The 21185-nt window shown below is 40.9% G+C and overlaps 1 protein-coding gene across 8 annotated transcripts in view; it reads right to left on the reverse strand.

The window, feature by feature from the left end:
- Positions 1 to 21185, reverse strand: part of INPP4B (inositol polyphosphate-4-phosphatase type II B) — a 281153-nt gene that overhangs the window by 161111 nt on the left and 98857 nt on the right. For 6 of the 8 annotated variants that reach the window (XM_040063945.1, XM_040063946.2, XM_058420537.1 and 3 more), the window contains 2 exons: positions 14258 to 14482; positions 12522 to 12566 (listed from right to left, as the gene is read on the reverse strand). In XM_040063945.1, the coding sequence (XP_039919879.1) occupies positions 12522 to 12566; positions 14258 to 14482 (270 nt within the window). Of the gene's footprint in view, positions 1 to 12521; positions 12567 to 14257; positions 14488 to 21185 lie in introns of all 8 variants that reach the window. The other 2 variants (XM_040063948.2, XM_040063947.2) reach the window with 1 other exon arrangement.

The raw sequence follows: 21185 nt of genomic DNA on the forward strand, positions 1-21185 counted from the left end.
CACATAAATGACGGTCCAGAAATAATAAAACCTCACAGATCAAGGGTCATGTCAGAGGACGAGCCTGAAGGAATCCATCTCCCATGAGCATCCCACATTTGTTTACTTGCGCATTCTGAGGGAATAACCTTTACTCCTAAACTTCTCAAAAAAATATACCTCAGCCATGAGAACTCTGGTGGTACAGACAAAACAGCCTTCTAAAAAGTACAGGGTGAAAAACACCACAGTGACTGTAGCTGCTGTGATTGCTTAGATGCTATTTTAAAGTAACTCTTTTTATGCAGCACATATATTTGTAGTTTCTTCAATATCAACACCAAGCTCATTTCCCCCTCCAAGATAATTATTGCTCTAAATTTTCAACTCTGCAGTTTGTATTTTGAAGATTTAAAAGCAGAGACATTAATGATTTCTACAAAAGAGTAAGACAATTTGGTCCTTATACTGTAAATACATTCTCATTTCTAGCAGAAGTTTCTTCAAAGGTGAACAATTGTGATTTGCATGCAACAATATGTTTGAAAATGCCTTGATTTTGATATGTTGACACACATAAAGACAAAGCTGACTTCTTCACAGAGAGATAATTTTAAATTATTTCCACTCATTTGTACAAAGAAATATTAGTCCAGGATTAAAAAGAAACAGGCAAAAAAAATATATATATATATATAAAAAGGAAACGAACAAAAAAACCCTTTTATTTGTCTCTGTAGAGACACCCCCTGTCAGAGTTGAGATCTAAATCCTGAATTACCTAGGTATTGCAGCTCTTCATCTCAAAGCTGAAAACAGTGCCAGCCCACTTCAGTGTTTAAAGCAGCTCATTTAGAATCCTACAGAAAACAATCCCCAGCTTCTCAGGTGTGAAGAATTCTCATCTTCAAGGAATGCCAAGACCAAATTCCTCTTAACCCATCATAATGAAATTCTACACTCCTTCAGCCCCTCAGAAACCAATCTTAAAAGCAACAGAATTCCTGATTGAAGCTTTAGGCTTGTTTTGAACATTGGAACAAGATTGAAGTAACTTTTTAAAACGCTTCTTTATTATGTATCCGTTTCATATTCCACACAACAGGCAAAAACCACTCTAAAAATAGGATTGATAATAATAATTAAAGTGTCCATAACTGGACTAGAAAATTTATTGGCCACAGGGAGTTAGGGTATCACAATTAAGAAAAGCATTCTTAAGCATTTTGTTTGTTTTCAGTAAAGCACCTCAGGTCAGTCTGCCAGTCATGCAGCATCAAGTATTGTGTGGGATTTTGTGCTGCTGCGTTTAGGAGAATTCCAGTTTTCTCAGGGCCTGCAGGAGAACCTGATTTTTGAGTCAAATCTCACCGCAGGACGTGCATTTCAAAATTTCCAAAAATAACTGCATCTACAACTAATGTGCTCAAAAGGGGAGGATGGCTTTAGTCTTCTATTAATTCCATGTTTCTCTATTTATGTAACTTCTGTTTCCACATATAAGGATTAAAAACAAGTTGATTGGGAACTGTTTCATAACATTAAAGTATTATTGCAATTATTTCTACAGGCGTATTTAACAACTGCCACTTGAAACACAAATGTTCAGCTAAGGCAGCAAAGTACCACTGGAGTCAAAAAGTCAAGAGCTATGGTGCTTTGAGGTATTAAAAATGTTTTCAGTTAACATATTATTGGCCTTACAGCAGAGAGTTGCTCCATTTCTGTTTAGCCATTACCATGCTGCACAAGAGGCACCAACTCCCTGACTGCTATAACCCGTAAACCATTTGCTTGCTTTTTGTCTTCCAAATAATATTACCCGTTTGGAACTACGAGGTGACTTTACTTTCACAGAGAAAGATACACCAGGAAAGAGATGGAAGGAATTCTCCCGGCAATTTTTCACGGAGTGTTCTACGGTCTGGGCTAAAGGTTAGAAAACAAGCGCACAAGGGAGAGGAAGACTTGGGAGCCCGCTCGTATCCGCTCAAAGCTGTCTCGCCTCGATCGCAAAATAAGGAAGATTTTCTTGGCAGCAGGCACAGGGGGCACGGAAGATAATTGTAATTTGGAATTTTACATACGTATTTTATGTTTCAGTACCACTGAACTCAGGTAGCTGTCCATCATCACTCCAGAAGTGAGGTGTACTCAACTGGAAAAAGGGCACTAATCACTGAACAGCCATCCTCAGCTTCTTATTCCTTTGACCCAAGTTCTCTTCTTCCCAGAGAAAGGGCTAAGTGTTTCAACCCAGGGTAAAACTCCATTTCAATTTTATTCCTGGCCAACACCACTGCTGCAAATACACATTTAGCAAACACATTTTAATTCAAGCTTTCGTTTTGCAAACATTCCCAGGAATAACTCTTCCTTGAGAGAATATACAGAAAAAAGAATAAACATAACTTTGCACATATACGAATATTCATAAAAATGAGCAGCAGTAACGCATTATCCAGGCCAAGAGCATCCACAAAACTAATTTAACAATGGCTGAGTCCATCCAGTCAAAATAGGGCAATTCTGCTCTTAAATCCTTCATGATGTCTTCAGTGTGCCCCACATTATGGTTTAATTAGGATGCTAGGCTAGAAGTTCCCTAGAACTGCTTGAGTCCACACAGACGGCAACAACTTGAAAAGGTCTAATTTCAACATAACTATAAGAGATTATTTAGAGCTCCTGAAGGTTTTTTAGATCACAAGCAAGGTTTCAACAAGAGTAAGGATCAACAGATACCTTACAGTCCACGTACAGTACGGAATGTTGGAAGATCCACGTCAAACCAACCACTACCAGCTCTAAGAAGCCTCCAGACTCTCTCTGGAAAGCAATGTGACAAATCCCTGGCACAGAGATGTTGGAATTACCCTTAAGCTTAACAAGTCCAACCCCCCTGCCCAAGCAGGGTCAGCCACAGCAGGCTGCATCCACTTGGGTGGTCACAACATCACAGGACAGAGACTTCACAACCTCCTGAGGTCATCTGTGCCAGTGCTTGACCACCCTCACAGTAAAAAAATCCCAACTGCCCCCGTCCAGTAACTCCAAAATAAAATTTATTTCTCATTCCTGCCTAGAAAAAATCCCAGGACTGCAAGGGCCATTAGGCAGCAGCAGAGAAAACTGAGATGTCAGGCACTAAAGCACACAACCAGGGATACTAAAAACGGCTCTTCAGCAAACTCAGTGGTACACACAATTCTTTTTTTTAAGTAGATATGAAGTTTAAAAATTTAATGCTACCACACTTTGCAGCTTGATGAGAAAAAAGCACTGTTTCTAGAAGAAAGAATGTAGTTTTAAAGGATTTATGAAGCTGTGGAAGCAACATCTATTGCTAAAAATATTGTGCAGACACTGTACACCTTTTAAGCTTCCCTGACAACAGCATAGTTAAGGAGTTAAGAAAAAAGCATCTCTTGCATTCTGAATAGTTAAAATGTCAGCTTCCTGGGAGGCAGGAAAAGATTGGAAGGAGGCAGCAGGGCCAGGACTGCCATCCAAATCTCAGTTGTAGGTAAGGAAGTCTTATAGAGCTTTCTATAACAACAAAGGAATAACTCATCCTCATTTGGCTTGCTGCTCTCTGTGTACAAATATCTGCAACAGAAAACATTCTCGATAAGGATCTGAATAGTCCTCTTCACTCAGACAAACTCCCTGGACCCAGAGAGAAACCAGCCACAGATGTATTTTGAGCCAGGTAAGCACGGAGCCATCCGGTCACTTCGGGCTGTCCCTGTGGATGTGCGGTCGTACAATACCGGGCCACTCGCGCTGGGGAGATGCTGCCCAGAAAATCTCCTTCCATGGCCACGGCTCTCCCCTTCCCAGCCCAGCCACTGAGCTGCCACACCTCCTCCTACCCGCTCTCTTCTGCCCCTCCAACATCCCAAAGCCTGAAGGGGTGAGGCACGGGCGCACGTTGGCGTGTGTGCAAACAGCCCCCCGCGAGCCACATCTCCTGCTGAGGTCTACCACACCACGTGGGAGCCATCCTCGGGAACATGAAGAGCTCTTCTGAGAAAATCAGGTCCAAACATTGCGCTGGAAAGAGCACACAGACTGGCAAGGCAAACAGGAGAAAGTGTGCGCAGCAGGAGGTATATTTTTGGGCAAGAGCAAGAAGAGAAAAATAATGATGAAAAAAGAGCAGCAGCGTGTGCCAAAAATAACTTCTCTCTAATGCAATGATCTTTAATCCTACTTTCCTATGAACTAGTTTAAAAATACCCTGGAAACACAAGTTTTCCATTTCATTGGAATAATTGAAAAATTAATGTCACATTCACCAGAACACCCGATAATTCTAAAGCCAAGCACTATGTTATGTTACTAAAGAACAAATCGAAGTACCCATCGAGTTATTTTCTGGTGGTTTTTTTAATACCTAAATAAGAAAAAAAATTATACCAAAGCTCAATTTTGAGAGAATTGCATTCAATCTCTACCTATATCTAAAAATTCTTAAGTAATTCCAGAGCCCTTTTCCTGCGTAACTTTCAATCAGCCTTACAAATTATCATCATATTATTGATAGCTCTGAGTGTTTTATCTCAGAAACTAGAAATAGTTCATGCAAAGCAGCATGGAATCAGGTAGATGAACCTGTGCTAAGACTGAGCTCCTGTAATTAATCTGTTTCTAGCTCCCTGCCTCTTTGGGATACGGAGCTGGCGCCCCTCTTCAGAGGAAACACAACAGTTTTCAGCACAGATGCAACCTCACCCCTGAAATTTTGGATAAAAGGAGTTTTGCAAACGTGAAATAACTGTTGCAGAGTCTGTGAGAAAAACATGCCAGAGACAAAAAAGCAGCATTTTCACTATCAAGAAAAAAACTGATTTTACTAAGAAGCCTACCAATTTTATTTATTTAAGGTTTGAAAAAGAAAGGTCCTTCTTTGATTTTTTATTTTTTTCCTGGACTTATAAATGCAATAGTTTTCTAACTGACAAGATTTCAGAATTTGTACATTTCTGACAGAATTTAATCCCATTATCTGCTGCATCATTTAAGAGCTAAGATGATAAACCCCTGTCTCTCAGAATGGCTAAATTCCAAAAGAACCCTTTCAGCTGTTAAATAGCTTTTCAAATTCAGGTATCTACAAACTATTCTCTAAACAGATTTGCCATAGCTATTCAAAATTTATCTCTAGATGAGTGTTTATATCAATACATTTGAAAGACACAGGGAGAATCTTTATGCTATTGGATTTAAGTTTCCCTTACTCACAGCCTTGATTTATACATATTTATATTTACAAGGTTGCCAACCACTTTGTCCTGGTAGCTCAAATATAATTTTTTTCTTAATGGCAGAAGCTTCTGGAAACAGGAAATACTTCAATTTCATGGAGCAGAATGGAAGAAAACCGCCTGGAACTCAGTCTGCACCTGTGTATAATATTGATACTCAAAACATCCTCGTGCTTCTCACTACTTGCATCAGCACATCAGCAGATTCCCGGGAACCCATCACACTGGAACATACTCAGGCAGCAATGGTTTGCTCCCTCGTGCTGGCTCATCCTCTGCTCTGAGCCACATCAGAGCAATTAAACATCCCTGCAGCTAACGAGCCCAGCCCGTAATGTTGAATTCTAATCGCTAACACCTACGCAGAAATCGAATTTACACGAGTCAAAGCTGGTTAAGGAAAATCATTACGTATCAATGGATGCTGACAAGTTGGAAATATTTCTGTGAGTACTTCTATTAGGAATCGCTTCTTACTGACCCAGAAACAAAGTAGATAACAAAAAAATGAGTAATGCTACACTAAATATAATGGGTTTTCAGCAACAAAACAAATTTTTGGATTTATGGGCTACATAGAATAGATATCTATGTAACTCTCTCTATAGGTAACTCCATGAAGAACTCCATTTAACTGCAAATCACATAGTATTATAAACAGAATTTTCAGTTTCTCTTAACCTGCAAAAGGCAGAGAAAAGACTAACTGCACATCTTCCCAAGTTTCATTATTGGAATTTTTGAGGCCTTGCACATTAAGCCCTACAATTAGTACAGATTAATATTTGAGGACAGTGACAACATCCTGCTTCTCTAGCTGCAATGCAAATGAAGACAATCCCTGCCCTAAGGGGACTCAAGGATAGATTTCTAGAACTACAGTGCCTACAGGTAAGGATTTAAAAATCCATCCTAATTCTCTGGGACTCAAAGCCACTTAAGCTGGAAACAGCCCAAATAAGTATATGAGTTTTTGAAAAGGATTCTGGTTTTGAGCTTTTTGGGTCACGTGTCCGTACCAAACACACATCCCACCCCACACACCCCATTTCCTGGATTTGTTTTTCCAACATTACCAAGCCTTAATGGTAGTACCCAGACAGCTTTGGCCTTTTTTCTGACAGTGTATGCAACACACAAAAGTCAGGAACGATGCTTTAAAGAGGTGCATGACGATGAGGGAGCAGTGCTTCAGAAAGCTGCCTATTTAAAAACCCCAGACGGTTCAGCTCAGTGTGGCAAGGGCTATCCCAGAATCCCAAAAGCCTTCTTTAAAGTGAGCAGAGTCCTGTGGGAGGAGAGATGGATAAAAAAGGTATGTGGGGTCTTGGCAAACCCGTCCTCAAATCCCTTTTCGGCAGCGTTCACACGATGTCTGCCGGTAACAAAGAAAGCTCGCTGTGGGTGCCAGGGATGCAGGAGCACAGCGAGAAGAGCTGGCTCTCCTCGGGGGTCACTGACTCAACGTCACCCATCAGTTTGCTGGACGTGCATTACCCTTCATCTAACACTGCCAGGAGAGTGACAGCATGATGTGGAAGATGAGAGGCATCCACTGCCCCAGAGCCTTCCTGGAAGACTGCTCCTCTCGCTGCTTTACCTGCGCTGAAACCGACTGCAAGTTAGCTCAAGTTCCACTGCAGAAGTGGGGAGAGAGGGAATTCTTGCAGGAGTTACTGCAGAAACATTACAAGTCCTAAGTCAAAACATGCCAACACAGTCTCAGCCTGGGCTTGAATTGCTATCTCTCTGGGAGGATTCCTTTCAGTCAAAAGAGGACTCATCCTAGCAACACTGAGTTACTAAGAATAAACCGCATTTAAGGCATCTTACGCTGCAGAGCAAAAGTCTCCAAGCACACAGAAGTCAAATAAGCAGTTCCCAGAGGAAAACAAGAGCATTCTTTCCGATCACGTGGTAGCTTTTCCACATCCTGAATCTCTTCTGTTCAATTTAAATTGTCGTTTATTTACTGTTTGTTGTTGGGATGTAGCAGTATCTAATACACATCAGTGAAACTAAGGAAAAGAAAACCTGACTAGCTGGTTTGGTGGATGATACAATTTGTGTGGGACCAGAACAAGCTCAGGTAAAATTCAGCAAACTGCTACAACAAAAAAGAGCAAAATGGACAAAAAAAAAAAAAAATTTAAAACTCTCAAACCCACCCTTCCTTTTTATATTTTTGCTGCTATTGTTTCTAACACAGCCAACACAACTTTTTTTGAGGGATAAATACCTCTCAGCAACAAGTGACACTGAGTTTGATTCACAGAGAAATGATCGCTTTTTAGATTTACTCAAAAGTGTGATGATGACTTCTTTTACAATTTTATCTGGCTAACACAACAAAGCATCATTTATTCACCAAATCGTAACTCAGTGAAGCAGAAGGATAAACCAAGGGGGCAAATTCTGCTAAGATCAAGACTGGGTTCAAGTTTGTGGTGAGGGGAAAACCAGTCTTTCTGCTTATCATTCCTCCAGGAACATCAGCTGCTGAAAAAGCTCCAGATTAGGTTTCAGAATTGGAAAAATCATTTCGTCACGCTCTTTGAGCGGCATCGATGCACCATTTATGCAGAGTTAAATCTGCTTCAAGACCTCTTCCAAAGGGATGGCATCACAATGTCACTCGGGGAAAAATAAGACTGTGGAGAATAAAAACTTCTGCATTTACAGGTAGACTGTTTTTGTATCAACCCACTATTTGGTAAAAAGAATGTACAAATAACCTAGAAATTTTTAATTGCAAATCTTTCAAGCACTTGCTCGAGCTGTGAATTGTGCACTATTTAATGAGATTTTTGTAAAAACATAATTACAAGATTTACATTCCACTTTGAAAAGTACCTAGAGATTACTCAAACAATAGAACAGTCCAGAAAAATTCACTGCTTTAATATATTTACAAAAAAAAAAAAAAAAGCACTTTTGGAAATGTCAGGCAGGTGTTCTCATTCAAATCAGCACCAGAATATGCTACAATATGTGCAGGGACATTCCCTTCTATACAGCTATTCTGGTTACTATTACCACACTACCACATTCCTTGCCCTCTCTTCACAACTCTAAGCAATGAGACAAATGCAAAGCCACTAGAACTGCGTTGGTTATGGAGCGAGTAACTAACAAATTTATTTCCTTTTGTTTTTCTCTAATTTATTTCTCCCTATTAACATCACGTTCATTACGTTTGAGCACTTTGACCAACAACTGTGCATTTCACCCTGCTCCCTCATTTTTCTGATCGCTGCAGTTTTCTTGTGCTGCTTTACCAGTTCACCATCAAACCCCTTAGAAGTACAAGCCCTTGAAAACTTCACAATAGCATTCCTCAAATATGCACAACATCATTCTCTTCCATAACTTTACCTCATACTTCAGCCGGGCTCACATTCGTGCAGGAACCCACAACATACTCGGTTAGATCTGGGACTCGAGGGCTGGCATATTTCAGAAAAGCAACCAAGAAGAGTAGCCTCAAAATAAACACCTATAAAAGATCAAACCCTGCGCTCTGCAAAGTCATGGGAAAGATTTTTATCAGTTTCCCAGGTTTGTTACTCCAGCCCAGCGTCTGGTCTCATTCCCCTGCTCTGCTCCTCCTCCCCGCACACGCTGTCATTTCCACCTCCGAACGCCTCAGGGAGCTGCGCGCGGAGCACAGGCACTGGAAATGCAACGAGAGACCCTGCAAAGTTCAACCCAGCAGCAGCTGCGAGCTGCAGAACTCAGCCATGCTCCCAAAGAGTCCCCAGGAACAGGAAACTCAAAAATCCTCTGTCTAAAGGTCTCCAAAGCTGTGTTACAAGACAGGCACACCCCTGAAGCGTTGAGTGTATTGCAGCGGAGGGCTGCCATTCAGGTGAGTTTTATTCTCTGCTTTAACCTCAGGGGAAAAGAAATAATACCACTTTACTGAACTTTAAAATAGCATAAGAGAAGGCAATATTTAGACATTTTATGAAGAGAATGCTTTCCAGACTATTATAGACATGGGATGTTGGAAGGTAACTACCACAACAAAATACAAAACCCTAAGGAAGAATTTTAATACCATTATTTCAAAATTTAGTTATCAGAACTTCAAACACTAAACAACAAAATTTAGATCTAATGTCCCTAAATAAAACTCACATATTAGGCAGCAGCCAAACATTATTTAAAGGTGTATATTTTGTTTCAGTTACAGAAGTTCCACTTCTGAATGTTATTTATTGACCAGCAAGTCACGAGAGACGTAAACTACAATCATGAGTTGTTACAATTTTTTTTAATATATTTAAGCATGTTTGTATATCAACTGATATAAGCAAACATCTATTTTCATATATATATGTAAGTACGCTAATATCATATTATACACTACATATACTATACATTATAACTAATATTATGCAACAAATATGAACAAAATTACAGGCACAAGCCATTTTTTCCAGGGCTAGAGACCAGCTTTCAACATCATTAACTGTTAGATTTGCCCCCCAAATTCTAAATGCCAAATACCAGCCTAATCAAGCTGAAATGTCCCTCCAGAGCCCTAAGATCTGGTTACCCGAGCCAGGCACACATCATAGCTGCGGTGCTTGCTCGCAGAAAGCTCCCCTCTCATCCCTGCTTGCCATGCTTTGGCTCATCTCAGAGAGAGATCTCGGAAATCCTTGACTAGCTGAAGAGAATGCCAAGTCCTTAATTAGACAAAATCCCTCCAAGGATGGTGTCAGACGAGCAGGGCTCTCAGCCTGCCCGCGGCGCTCCCCGGATGCACGGGCCGGGCTGCAGAGTCCCTTCCAGCCCTGCCGGCGAGAGGTGAGCAGCACAGGGCCATCTCCACCGCTGCCCTCGCGAGGGGAGTTTTGACTGGCTGCGCCACGCAGCACGTGCATCCTTCCCAGCTAAACTGTTCCTGCCTCACCCATCAGCAGGAGGTGTCTGCTGCACATCTGTCCAAACAAACAGCACAGCGCAGCACAGCGCTGCTGACTGGGGCTGCTGGAGCTAGGAATTGTTGGCGTGGGAATGGTGATATTCCAGTCACCAAAGGTGGATTCCCCTAATGCAAATGTTTAAATATTTAGTACTGTTTAAGGATCGAGACACTAAGAATCACCTCTATACAACTGCCTGTGCTGCCAAATATCCCTGACTTACGACTCTGGGCAGCAGTATCGGCCAAAACCAAGAGGTTTATGCTGCCACTCCTATTTGTTACCTGAGCAGCAGCAGGAGCCAGTGTAAAAAATCCCTCACAGGGCTGCAGCGACACAATCAATAACGCTGCAGAACAAACCCCAGAGCATAAATGCCTACCAGAAACAGCCCGATGCAAAACACAAGTACTGACGCTGAGCGAACAGAGATCCATGCAGCACGAGCCCAAACAAGTCTGCAAGTGGCTTTACTTTGTTTTTACACTTCTGCCTGCTGGGGCACACTTATCACTGAAAGGAACTCCTCCCGAAGCACCGCTCACCTAACCTGCAGTCAGCGCCGTTAGCGCCTTCCTCCCTCTCCTGTGCTACACCAGAGTCACTGTGGGAGTTTGTTATTGCTGGAACACTGCAACCACTGACTCTGCCCAGATGCTACAGTGACATCACCTTTAAAATGTAAACAGAAACGCACGGAAACGTTAAATCCGCTCTTAACGATTACTGCACCACCGTGATTCCCCCCAGCAGAGCGTGAGGCCTTTGATCCATGCCAGCATTTAACAATTTCTGCAGAAATAGCCTATACAGAAAAAAACCCCCCATGAGCTACTCAACAGAACTTTTTGTAATGCCTTAACTGTCTAATTTTTGAAAGACATACAGATAAAAACACACAGAGGAAATGTAAGGCGTTCTAAAAATGGCTGTATCCAAGAGAACGGCGTCTGTCCCACAGGGCACAGAGCTTTAAGGAGTCAGCTTTTCAATCAGCGTGGCTGCAGCAGCACACCAGCTGAGGGTAACCCACTCCCAAGGACGAGGCCAGCAAAGAGGCTCCCAAAACACCAGGGGCAGAAACAGAACCTGCCTGACATCACCGATCCATCCTGCTTCCTGTGTTTGGGAATTCTGAAGGATATTTCTCTGTAGACTATTTAAATTCCCCAAACAGTGGAATCTAATTGATATTTATATAATATTCTGCTTACAGTTATCTGTATTTCCCTCTCCCTCTTACACTTTTTTGCAATAGATGTTAGATAAGCTTTTATACCAGAGTAAATTTAACAGACACTGAGTAACATTGAGTAAAAGTTTCTCAGTGTACAGCTACACAACATCAGATAAATGTTCACTGGTCATATGGATGTAAAAATCGTAAGAGATTTGACAAGTTTCAGTTCAGAATGCAGACAGCGCATAGTATCAAGTATCTGAAAAGCTACACTATCTGTAACTGTGTTATTTTACCACACACAGGAGCAGGGAATAATCATAGGATCATTTCAGTTGGCAAAGACCCTGAAGAGAGTCCAGCCACTAATCAACTCAACCTAGTTATCATTCTTACTTCCCACACAGAATTATTGTGTTTAGTGCTTCTACAGCAAATAATTATTTCACTTACTATTTGAAAGCCCTCAAAGCTTTTGCCCTGAAAGAACAGTGGAAAATAGCCAAGCTTGCTTTGCATTGTTTGGACCGACATATTGTGCTCCCTGACCTTGTATTAAAAATATACCATTAGTCAATTAGGTGGCTTGGCTTACTGAGCAATCTGAATAATTCTGTACCCTCTAAATAGAGGAGGAAGCTTGAGCTGACAGAACAACTCCCAGAACAATTCTGTTACGTACTACAGCAATATATAGTTCTCATACACCAGTTACTTAGACCAACTATAAAATGTCAAAATCAGGTAAACATTTACATTGTCTCTTCGCTACCAAATAATATTGCATTTAGATTAAAGCTTGTTCAAAAGCAACAGTGCTTTTAGCTGAATATTGTTTCAAAAACTTCAAATTAAATGTCTTTTTCCAAGTAAGAAGTATTTTACACACTACATTCACCAAGCTGTTGGGTAGATTTTCAGCCTGGTAGAGCAGCACAGCATTAGAGAATTCAATAAACCTTTAGCCATTCCAACCAATTAAGAAACCAAAATCAGCATTTCAAAAGACATGCACAGGCACTTCTCCCACCTACACCTTTTTTTTTTAAAAAAACAGGTCACATGTTACACTATATATATATATAACACTATATATATAAAAATTCCTTACACACAGACAAGCCATTATAAGTACAAAAATTCAAAATTGTATCTTACCGAGACTGAACTCCAGCTTTGGCTCATTTGCAATTCTCTGAATGCCTTAAAAGGTCAAGAAAAAAAAAAAATATTAGAGATAACTTGATTTCCATGTCTTGTTTTTTAAATACACACTAAAACTTCCACATGCCTATAACTACTACCATTGCTACTGAAGTAATATTTTATGTTAGAAACTCTTGGTCAAAGCAAACTTGGATGAAATACTTCCCTGAAAAAAAGGGTACTTTTGAAGAAGACTTCCTTCTTAATAGAAACTTTCTGTTGCTGGGAAAGGAAGCTAGGAAAAAAAAAACCCAACCCAGGCTTTCATGGATGGGTTACCTGTGAAATTTCCAGTCCCAATGACTGACTGGAAAAATATTGGAAAATAGTAACTGGAAAAAAATAAATTTCACAAGTAATTTTTAAGTTGGTATGTCATCACATTAAAAACAAACCTCATGTTTTGCAAAAGTAAGTAAATTAGGTTAATATAGTAAAATATAAACATGTTATTGATCTACAAACAAACTGTAAAGCAGTAAACCCAACTTCCTTTTGTTGGAAAACGAATACATTAATTCCTCTTCTCACATAGCAGGAACATTTTAAACCATTGTGGAATTATGTTCTATTGCATATTTTAATGCAAAGGGCAATATTTTCTTGTGCTAAAATAAAGGACTGAACAGCAGAGATGCAACAAGAGAAATGTAGGAAGCAAGGAGGGATAGGTGAATAACTATAACTGAGTTGTTCACCTGATGCAGAAAATAACTGGATCACAACTACAGTTTCAATGAACTTGTAGAAATTAAACTCTCTCTTCTTGACATTTTTGTACTGTCTCCAGCAAGCATTACTAATTATTGCCCAGTATAGGATGTCCCAGATGGGAAGGACTGAGTTACTATATTAACTGGATTTTTGTTTAAAAAAATAATTTTAAAACCCCACGACCAAAAGTCACCCCAGACTTATAGCTGCATCTGCTCCATAAAAACTTGATGCTTCTATATCTACAGTCACACTGTTCTCATTAGTGTAGCTCTTCTTTCACATCTGTGTGAGAAAAAAATTAGCTGCAGAGCTTAGAAAGGGTAAAAAAAAGTTTGTGGGGTTTTTGGGTTTTGTTGTTTTGTTTTGCTTTTTTTTTAATGGAGCTTTAATAAATTTCTGTGTTGAACTTGAAACACCTTCATCAATATGCTGGATACAGACTTAAGTGACCGGGCAACTGAAATACAGCCTTCTGACTCCGGTGCACCAAACGCAACTCAACATATGGCTACTTGCATTCAAATCCCCAGAGTGCTTTCACATCGCACAGAACAAAGCTGGGATACTAGTGTAAGCATCACTGAAGATTTATACATTTATCAAAGTTATCAGACCACATTTTAAACAGTAGTCCATATGTTCGTATGGGACATAAAAGATTAAAAAAAAATACTTTAGTCTTATGAGGAAAACAGGTTAGAGAGGAAAACTCAGAAACACAGAAATCACACATTTGTTCCCCCGGAGGTTATGCGGATAAACAAAAATATACCAGGGAAAAAGAATTTAAAGACAATTTCCCTCAGTTTATGTCCTGTGAACTGCACTTTGACAGGGTTGCTGTCAAAGAGCATTTTGTACCCTGAAAAGCTGAAGAGCATTTTGTACCCTGCTCGTGAGGCTCTCTGAACTGCCCAGAGACCGGGCCAACCTTTATCGTACCCCTCCATCGAACGAGTACGGGCACTTACTCGTAAGCTGGGGCTCTCCTAGACTGTCTAACTGGGATGAAGGGAGAAACTGGCGTGCTTCATCTGCTGGTCTCTCCTCTTTGATTTCCATCATCAGCCTCCGGAGCTGCCGAATTCTATCCCGCAAACCTTCCGAGTTCACCTCTCCCGGCGCCACGGCCCAAGGTTCAGAGCGTGGCGTTGATGCAGCTCCAAGGTGAAGAGTTGGTTCTCCACTCTGAAACTCTGCACTCAGAAAGCATGAAAGCAGCTCTTAGGAACTGTGATTGCAAAGGGGGATGATGGAAATGCCGATGTCACAAACAACGAAAACCACCACGTACACGCTTACGTTCACGGTCAAACCCCAGCTCCCTCAGGCTCGGCGCAGTACTGAACACAGCCACAGAGGAGCTCCAAAATCAGCTAACAAATGGCTGGATGAGGTGGCAGAACCAAACCAAAAGGGGAAATCCTTTTCCAGCACAGATTCTGCAGCCTAGCAGGCAGCTCTCAGAGCTGCTAACTTGTAAAAGAATTTGATTTAGCAAGGGCAGCTGACACCGCTCTGTCAGAGGGTAGGATTCACCAGAATGAATCTGTCCATCATCTCTTCTATTAAAGATCTCCATTATGCTCAGCCTCTCGTTCATCCTTGCCAGAATACAGATCAGGAACACATGCAGATAATTTAGCACGACACAACTCCTCTGTGAAGAGTCAACAGGTTGCATGTGGGAGCTTCTGACCTCATTACTATCCACGTGTCGTTTGAAGTTCTGCCTGGAGTCTAATTGTTTAATGACCAAATTTTCTGAGAACAAAAGAAGAAGAGGGGGGGGCGAAAAAAAGGAATCCAGGTAAGTAGCAAGGGTCGGTGATTTGATTAAGATTAGAACAGGAAGAAAAAACACCTCTTAGGCATTTAAAATTCTGCAGCGTAGATGACTTCACAGAGTCACAAATTCAATGTGACATCTAGTGCAACACACGCCGAGAAGAGCAAACTGGGAAAAAAAGAAAATCAATGCTTCTTTAAAGCAAGCTACCAACTAATTTAGAAACATAAAACCCCATAAAGCACCTGTGTTATTGCATTAACAAGGACTGAAGTACTTTATTGGGCGTCAAAATAATTCTGAGCTAAATCAGCCATATATCATATTGCTGGATGAAACAGAAGACTGAAAGGTTTTCAGGCTTAGTTTGAAAATCTAAACAACATAGAAAAGTTTTTTTTTCCATACAAAGTGAACTTAAATTCCTTTTACTACCTTGAGTATCTGACCTTGAGGACTTCCACACACGTTATTGTAAACCTGTTTGCACTTCATAAACTGAGCATCTGCCAGTTACAATTACCTCTGCTTTTATGGTTATGGAGGGGATAAAAGATGAAACCTCAGGTTTGGAAGGCTCTAAAAACCATACACGAATCCCTGTGGAGGTGGGACAAGTTTTTTGTCTGGGCTGGATCTAAGGAAATCTAACTGTGTGGCTGCAGATGCTGCTAAAAATGCTGGGTAACATTCCACGTACCAGTTGGACCGTAGATTTCACAAGGAAAGACCAGAAAGAGAAACAAAGGGGAAGCATCTGCTTCAGGGGCAGACAAAAAGCTAACAAGGATTCAACTGCTTGCCTCTAACTCTGGCTCAGTCAGAAAAAACAGGTATTCAGTTCTTGAGAGAGGAATATTCAAAATGCTAGGGAGCTGCAGATGTTCACTAGACCCTGTTTCAGACAAGATCTGTTCTTTGGTGACCAGTGTGACCAAGCTGAGCTCCGCTGTTTGTCAAAGATGGCTGATGGGACACGAGATTTAGCTGTAAGCTCTCCTGTGCTCTGGCACTGCACGTGAGCCAGGAGGGCAGTAACCTTCAGGAAGATCAGTATTTAGAAGAGATGATAACTTTTCTGTGGCTCAGGTAAGGTCTGCACCACTGCTCTACTCTCTCCTGTCACTGGCACCAATGAGTCAGAAGCCTGTCATATTTCAGAGCATTTTGGAGCTAGGAGTGGAAAACTGAAAGGAAAGGCATGTAACCAACCAGCATCAGGATCAAAATTAACTAATTCAAGTTAATTAAAAAGATAAAATTTAAAAAAAAAAAACCTCAAACAAAAAGCCAACCATACAAACACGAACCACAAAAAAACCACCACCGCTCCCCCCCGCAAAAAAAGCCACAAAAATGCACACACACAAAAAAACCCCCCACAAAATTAACATCTGCTTATACTGTTCAACCTTTAAAAGCACAAAAGCACAGACAATTTTAATAAAAGCAGTGGGGATATCCAAAATGCCTTAAGTGAAAGAAAAGCTTATGGAGAAAGGAGTCAACATTTAACAGCCAAAATACAAATATACCAAGATGTTCTTTTCTTTTCTCCCTTTATCTTTAAATGGAAATAGGAACAGTAATCTTGCCTTGAAATATCCTACCGCTAGCTAGATAAAAAACATCTGCTTTGGGAGGAAATCGATGTTTTTCAATTGAAATCATGCTATTTATATTTACCTCTTAGCTGTAAAAATCAGACTGCCAAGCTCAAAAGGCATACTGAATCATCATTAATATGCATGGAACCAGAAATGGAGAGTGAAATGCAGTAGGAGTGGGGCATAATTCACTGTATTCTGATCTAACAGGTGCCAGTTTTGAGATGTGGAAATTCATTCTAAACTATCACTTCAAAACACTACAGTCTGCTATATTTAGACCCTTGGAGTACTCTGACAGCTAAGTTAAATTCTGAAAAGCATACAAAAATGCCTGAAAAATACTCATCACCGCAAACGCAAAAAAGTTTAATTCCGCAGATCCAACGGTACCTATTAAGTTACCTATTTTCCATTCTGTTTCAATGCAGGAAACCACAGCATGGTTTGTGTTGGAAGGGACCTCCAAGAAGATCTAGTCCAACCCCCCTGCCCCTGGACAAGACCGCCTTCTCCCATCCCAGGCTGCCCAGAGCCCCATCCGACCTGGCCTGGAACACTGCCAGGGATGGGGCAGCCACAGCTTCCCTGGGCACCCTGTGCCCCTCAGCATCCTCACAGTGAAGACTTTCTTCCTCACATCTAATCTAAACCTGTTCACTTTTAGTTCAAACCCATCCCCCCTTGTCCTATCACTCCACGGCCTTGTAAAAAGTCCCTCTCCAGCTCTCCCGTAGATTCCCCTCCCTTTAGGCACCGAAAGGTTTATGTACCAAGAGTCATCTTGCCAGGGGAAACACAACACACACTTGTAAAAAAAGTCTGTAGCAATAAAGGAGCACACAGGTTTATTTATGCAGTAAAGATGATAATCTCTTTGCTCTTCTCCTTCAAATAGCTGCTGACTGTTATTTTAAATAGGCTGCATACAGTACTCCCTAACAAGCTCAGACATTTAATTCATAATATCAGTAGGGGGGAAAAAAAATTGATATGAATCTTTCCCAAAATGAAACTAATGGACCCACAAATGTAATGAAGACCTCAAACAAATGGCAGACATATCAGAACAGCTATATAAGTAATTAAATGAACAATTCTTACTCCATTTTTTATTAAAATGTTAACATTTAAATAAATAACAGACATGTTAATTCATGAAAACATAAATAATAAAGCTAAATGCAGTAGTATTTCACAGGTGCCAAAAGCACTTCACACTTTGCTGCTGAGAAGGTACTGCAGAACACAAGCACCCTTTGCTACACTGCTACTGCTGACAGGAGTTACCAGGGGTAGTTTTGGAAAAAAACCCTTACTTTTAGTAAATATTTACTGCTGACCTCAACAACGGCACCTCGTCTAGTTTGCACTCCTAGTTCTACTGTTGTGATATCATTTTTGAACAGGATGACAGGTAAGATTTAAGAACATACTATATTAAGAAAATGCTCTATCTACTTGTGCATCTGCAATTGCAGAACAATAATCTTCCTCTTCATGCTGGACATCCCTAGTGCAGTTTCAAGTTTATAAACCCAGAGGGAAACCTTCAAAAACTTAAACACTATGGTTTTCCTTGCAGAACAAACTTTAAACTTAGTACTCTTAAACCAAATGGAAAATTATCTATCATTGTATCTCGATCTCTTGCTGCTCCTCCTCATCTCAGTACGGGAGACCTGAGGAAGCAGATGATGGAAAGCACACGGCTCTGTGCGCAGAATCTTTTCTGGTCCGTTCACCAACACCTCTTGGCTGAAGCACAGCCTCAGTGAGACTTTCTCCCACAGAAGTCAGCATAGGAAGATTTTGTCCCACAGCACTTGTGCTGCTCAAATAAATAACTCAGTGCCCCTGCTCTGAAGGACTGCTGTCAAAATGAGAACAGCACAAGCACATCTGCAGTGGCACTGGAAAGCCTTCTCTAGTCTAACCCAAGAGCCTAAAATCAGAAATGTATTTTGATGTTAGTTCTTCCATCCTCAGAAAACTTTCCCTTCCTTACATTACTTCATAACAAAATTTACTTTTTTCCCAAGTTTTTCAATTTAACAGTAGTGATTGCCTCTTTTCCCTCTAAATACTTATATAGTTCAGTTGTTTTTAAAATGAAAACAAATTTCTTGCTAAAAATGTCTGGGTGACATTTCTCTATATATTAAGGAGTATTGTCATTTTAATCACAATCTTTTACACAGACACTTTGGTTTCTGTTTGGTTTCTGTTAATTCACCAAAAAATTTTAGGCAGTTATTGGACCTGACTCCTGTCTTTCAAAAGACTTCAGTTTAATGGAAAGGCTTTCAAAATAAAAATATAATAAAATAAATACATAGCCACTTTGGCTTTACATCTTACTCAGTTGTTATTAACTCTCTATTTTTTTAAGAAGATTTTATCGGTTTATTTTACTAAACAGGTAAAGATGGCAGGAAGACTGATACTCCTTGGCTTGCTTTATTTTCCTTCACGAGAGTTTAAGCATAACATCACGCTGAACAGGACAAAGAAGAAATTACTGGGATAATTCAAATTAATAAAATGTACAAAGCCCAAGGTCAACATAAACAATGACAGCCTTGACTTTTTTTAGAGGATCACTATTTTTCCTTCTAAGCAAAGAGAGTTCAAGCAGGTTAAATGTCATCTCTTTTCACAAACACCAGCAAAAAAGTAATTCTCAGCTGAGCAGAGGAAAATGGTTAAGAATATCAGTGAGTCACTGACACTCTAAAATATAAAGCACCATCACAGCTAACCACCATATGCTGTAACAAAAGTAGAATGGAAGCTTTGATACGTAAATTATATCCGCAGGATATTTCTAATACAGACATCAGAGGCTTTTAATTCAGTCTGAATTCTATATGCTGATGCATTTCATGTTCAAATTAGTAGTGATGAAATCATCCCATGGTTACTCATGACGCTATGTTAATCTTTCTTTGGAAGTTATATTTTCAATCAAAGATAAAGAATTTAATTAAAATTTTTATCTTCGGTGATTTTTTTTTTTTTCCAATTTTGCAATGCTGGAATGAACTTATATAAGTTACTATTATAAGCTCCATTGAAGTCCCCACAGAACCCCAGCAGGAGCGTGAGTATTTGAAATTAACGGAGTGCGATGCCTCAGGCTGACGACCGCAGTACAACGCTCTGTTTCTTTTCACACCTGCCAGGTTCCACGCACGCCACACTGCTTCTGTCCTTTCACTGCACACCACACCTATCCTGGAAGCAAGGCAAGCCACACAAATACGTGAATGCCACAGTGATGCCTCAAGACCCCTGAACAAATGCACCGCAGCGTTCACTGGAAGTTCCAAGGGTGGCCTTTGCAGCGGACTGCTGCTGCTGAATGGAAGCAGTTCGTACCTTTGGCTGGAGCACCAGCCTGCCTTCAGAAAGGCAGGATTCAGAGGTCTTCTTGCTCTGCCTAGATCTGCAAGAGACACCTTTGCATACGCCTCACTTACTCCATTCCTAAAATAGGGAGTGATCCTGACCTGCCTTTCCAAGCCAGCACGACTGGAACAAAAGTCTCCCAGGTTAAGTGACTTGCATACTACAAACAGCAAAAAGGGAATTCTTGCTGTCTTAGGGATATTCCTACATACAGGCCCTTTTTTTATTATTTTCCTGATTTAAATATGATTTAGATGACTGACCTTGTGTGAAAAGTCCCTCCCACCCTCCTCATCAGCCCTGGCTGGATGTTACAGCCCTTGCCTCCCTAACTCTCACTAAGGGACCACACACAGTAATGCAGGAATCTCTCTTCCTGAATGGCAGAAGAGATGTACAGATCAAGAGAGGGCAGTCCCTGCGTGCTCTCTCACATCTGGTTTCATTTCACCCTGCCTGTGTCTCTTGGGGACATTCCCAATTTTGCACTGCACACCATCACGTGGAGGAAAGGAGGCAGAGCTGTACGTGCCTGAGGCTCTCCACAACATTGTGATCACCTTCAGACTGCTCTCGGGGGCGGTTTGAACACTGAGTCACAGAGTTCCTATTGCTCTATTCCAGGGAAACACAGCAGTGACCCAAAGATCACCCTGTCCTGGTTAATGGTGACCAGCTCCTGTTAGAAGGGCACAAAAGCCATCAGCCACATGCAGAGCCAAAGTTCACCTAACAAATCCTTCTCTTTTCTTCCACGGTCCACTTGGAAACCTTCTGAGTTAGGCTGCTTCAGGAGCACTCCACTTGAAGCCCTGACAGGATTATCTGCTCTGTCTGACTTCTTCTGTACAGCCCTCCTGCTTCAGGGCCCACAGTGCCCTGAGGTGATCAGCAGCTAGGCAGAATCACTAGATGCTGTCTGAACACATTTTTATTCTTCCCTCCATGCTTACTCCACTGCCCTTCTTTACGTTCTCTTCCTCAATATCCCAGTCAGCTTTCATTTCTCACTCTTAGAACTCCTAGGTTTGATCCACCAGTCAGAGACACATGGAAACAACTGGACAAAGATTCTCTCCAATCCCCCTTCAT

This window comes from Hirundo rustica, chromosome 5 (assembly GCF_015227805.2).
Source record: "Hirundo rustica isolate bHirRus1 chromosome 5, bHirRus1.pri.v3, whole genome shotgun sequence".
In the NCBI taxonomy this organism is placed as follows: domain Eukaryota; kingdom Metazoa; phylum Chordata; class Aves; order Passeriformes; family Hirundinidae; genus Hirundo; species Hirundo rustica.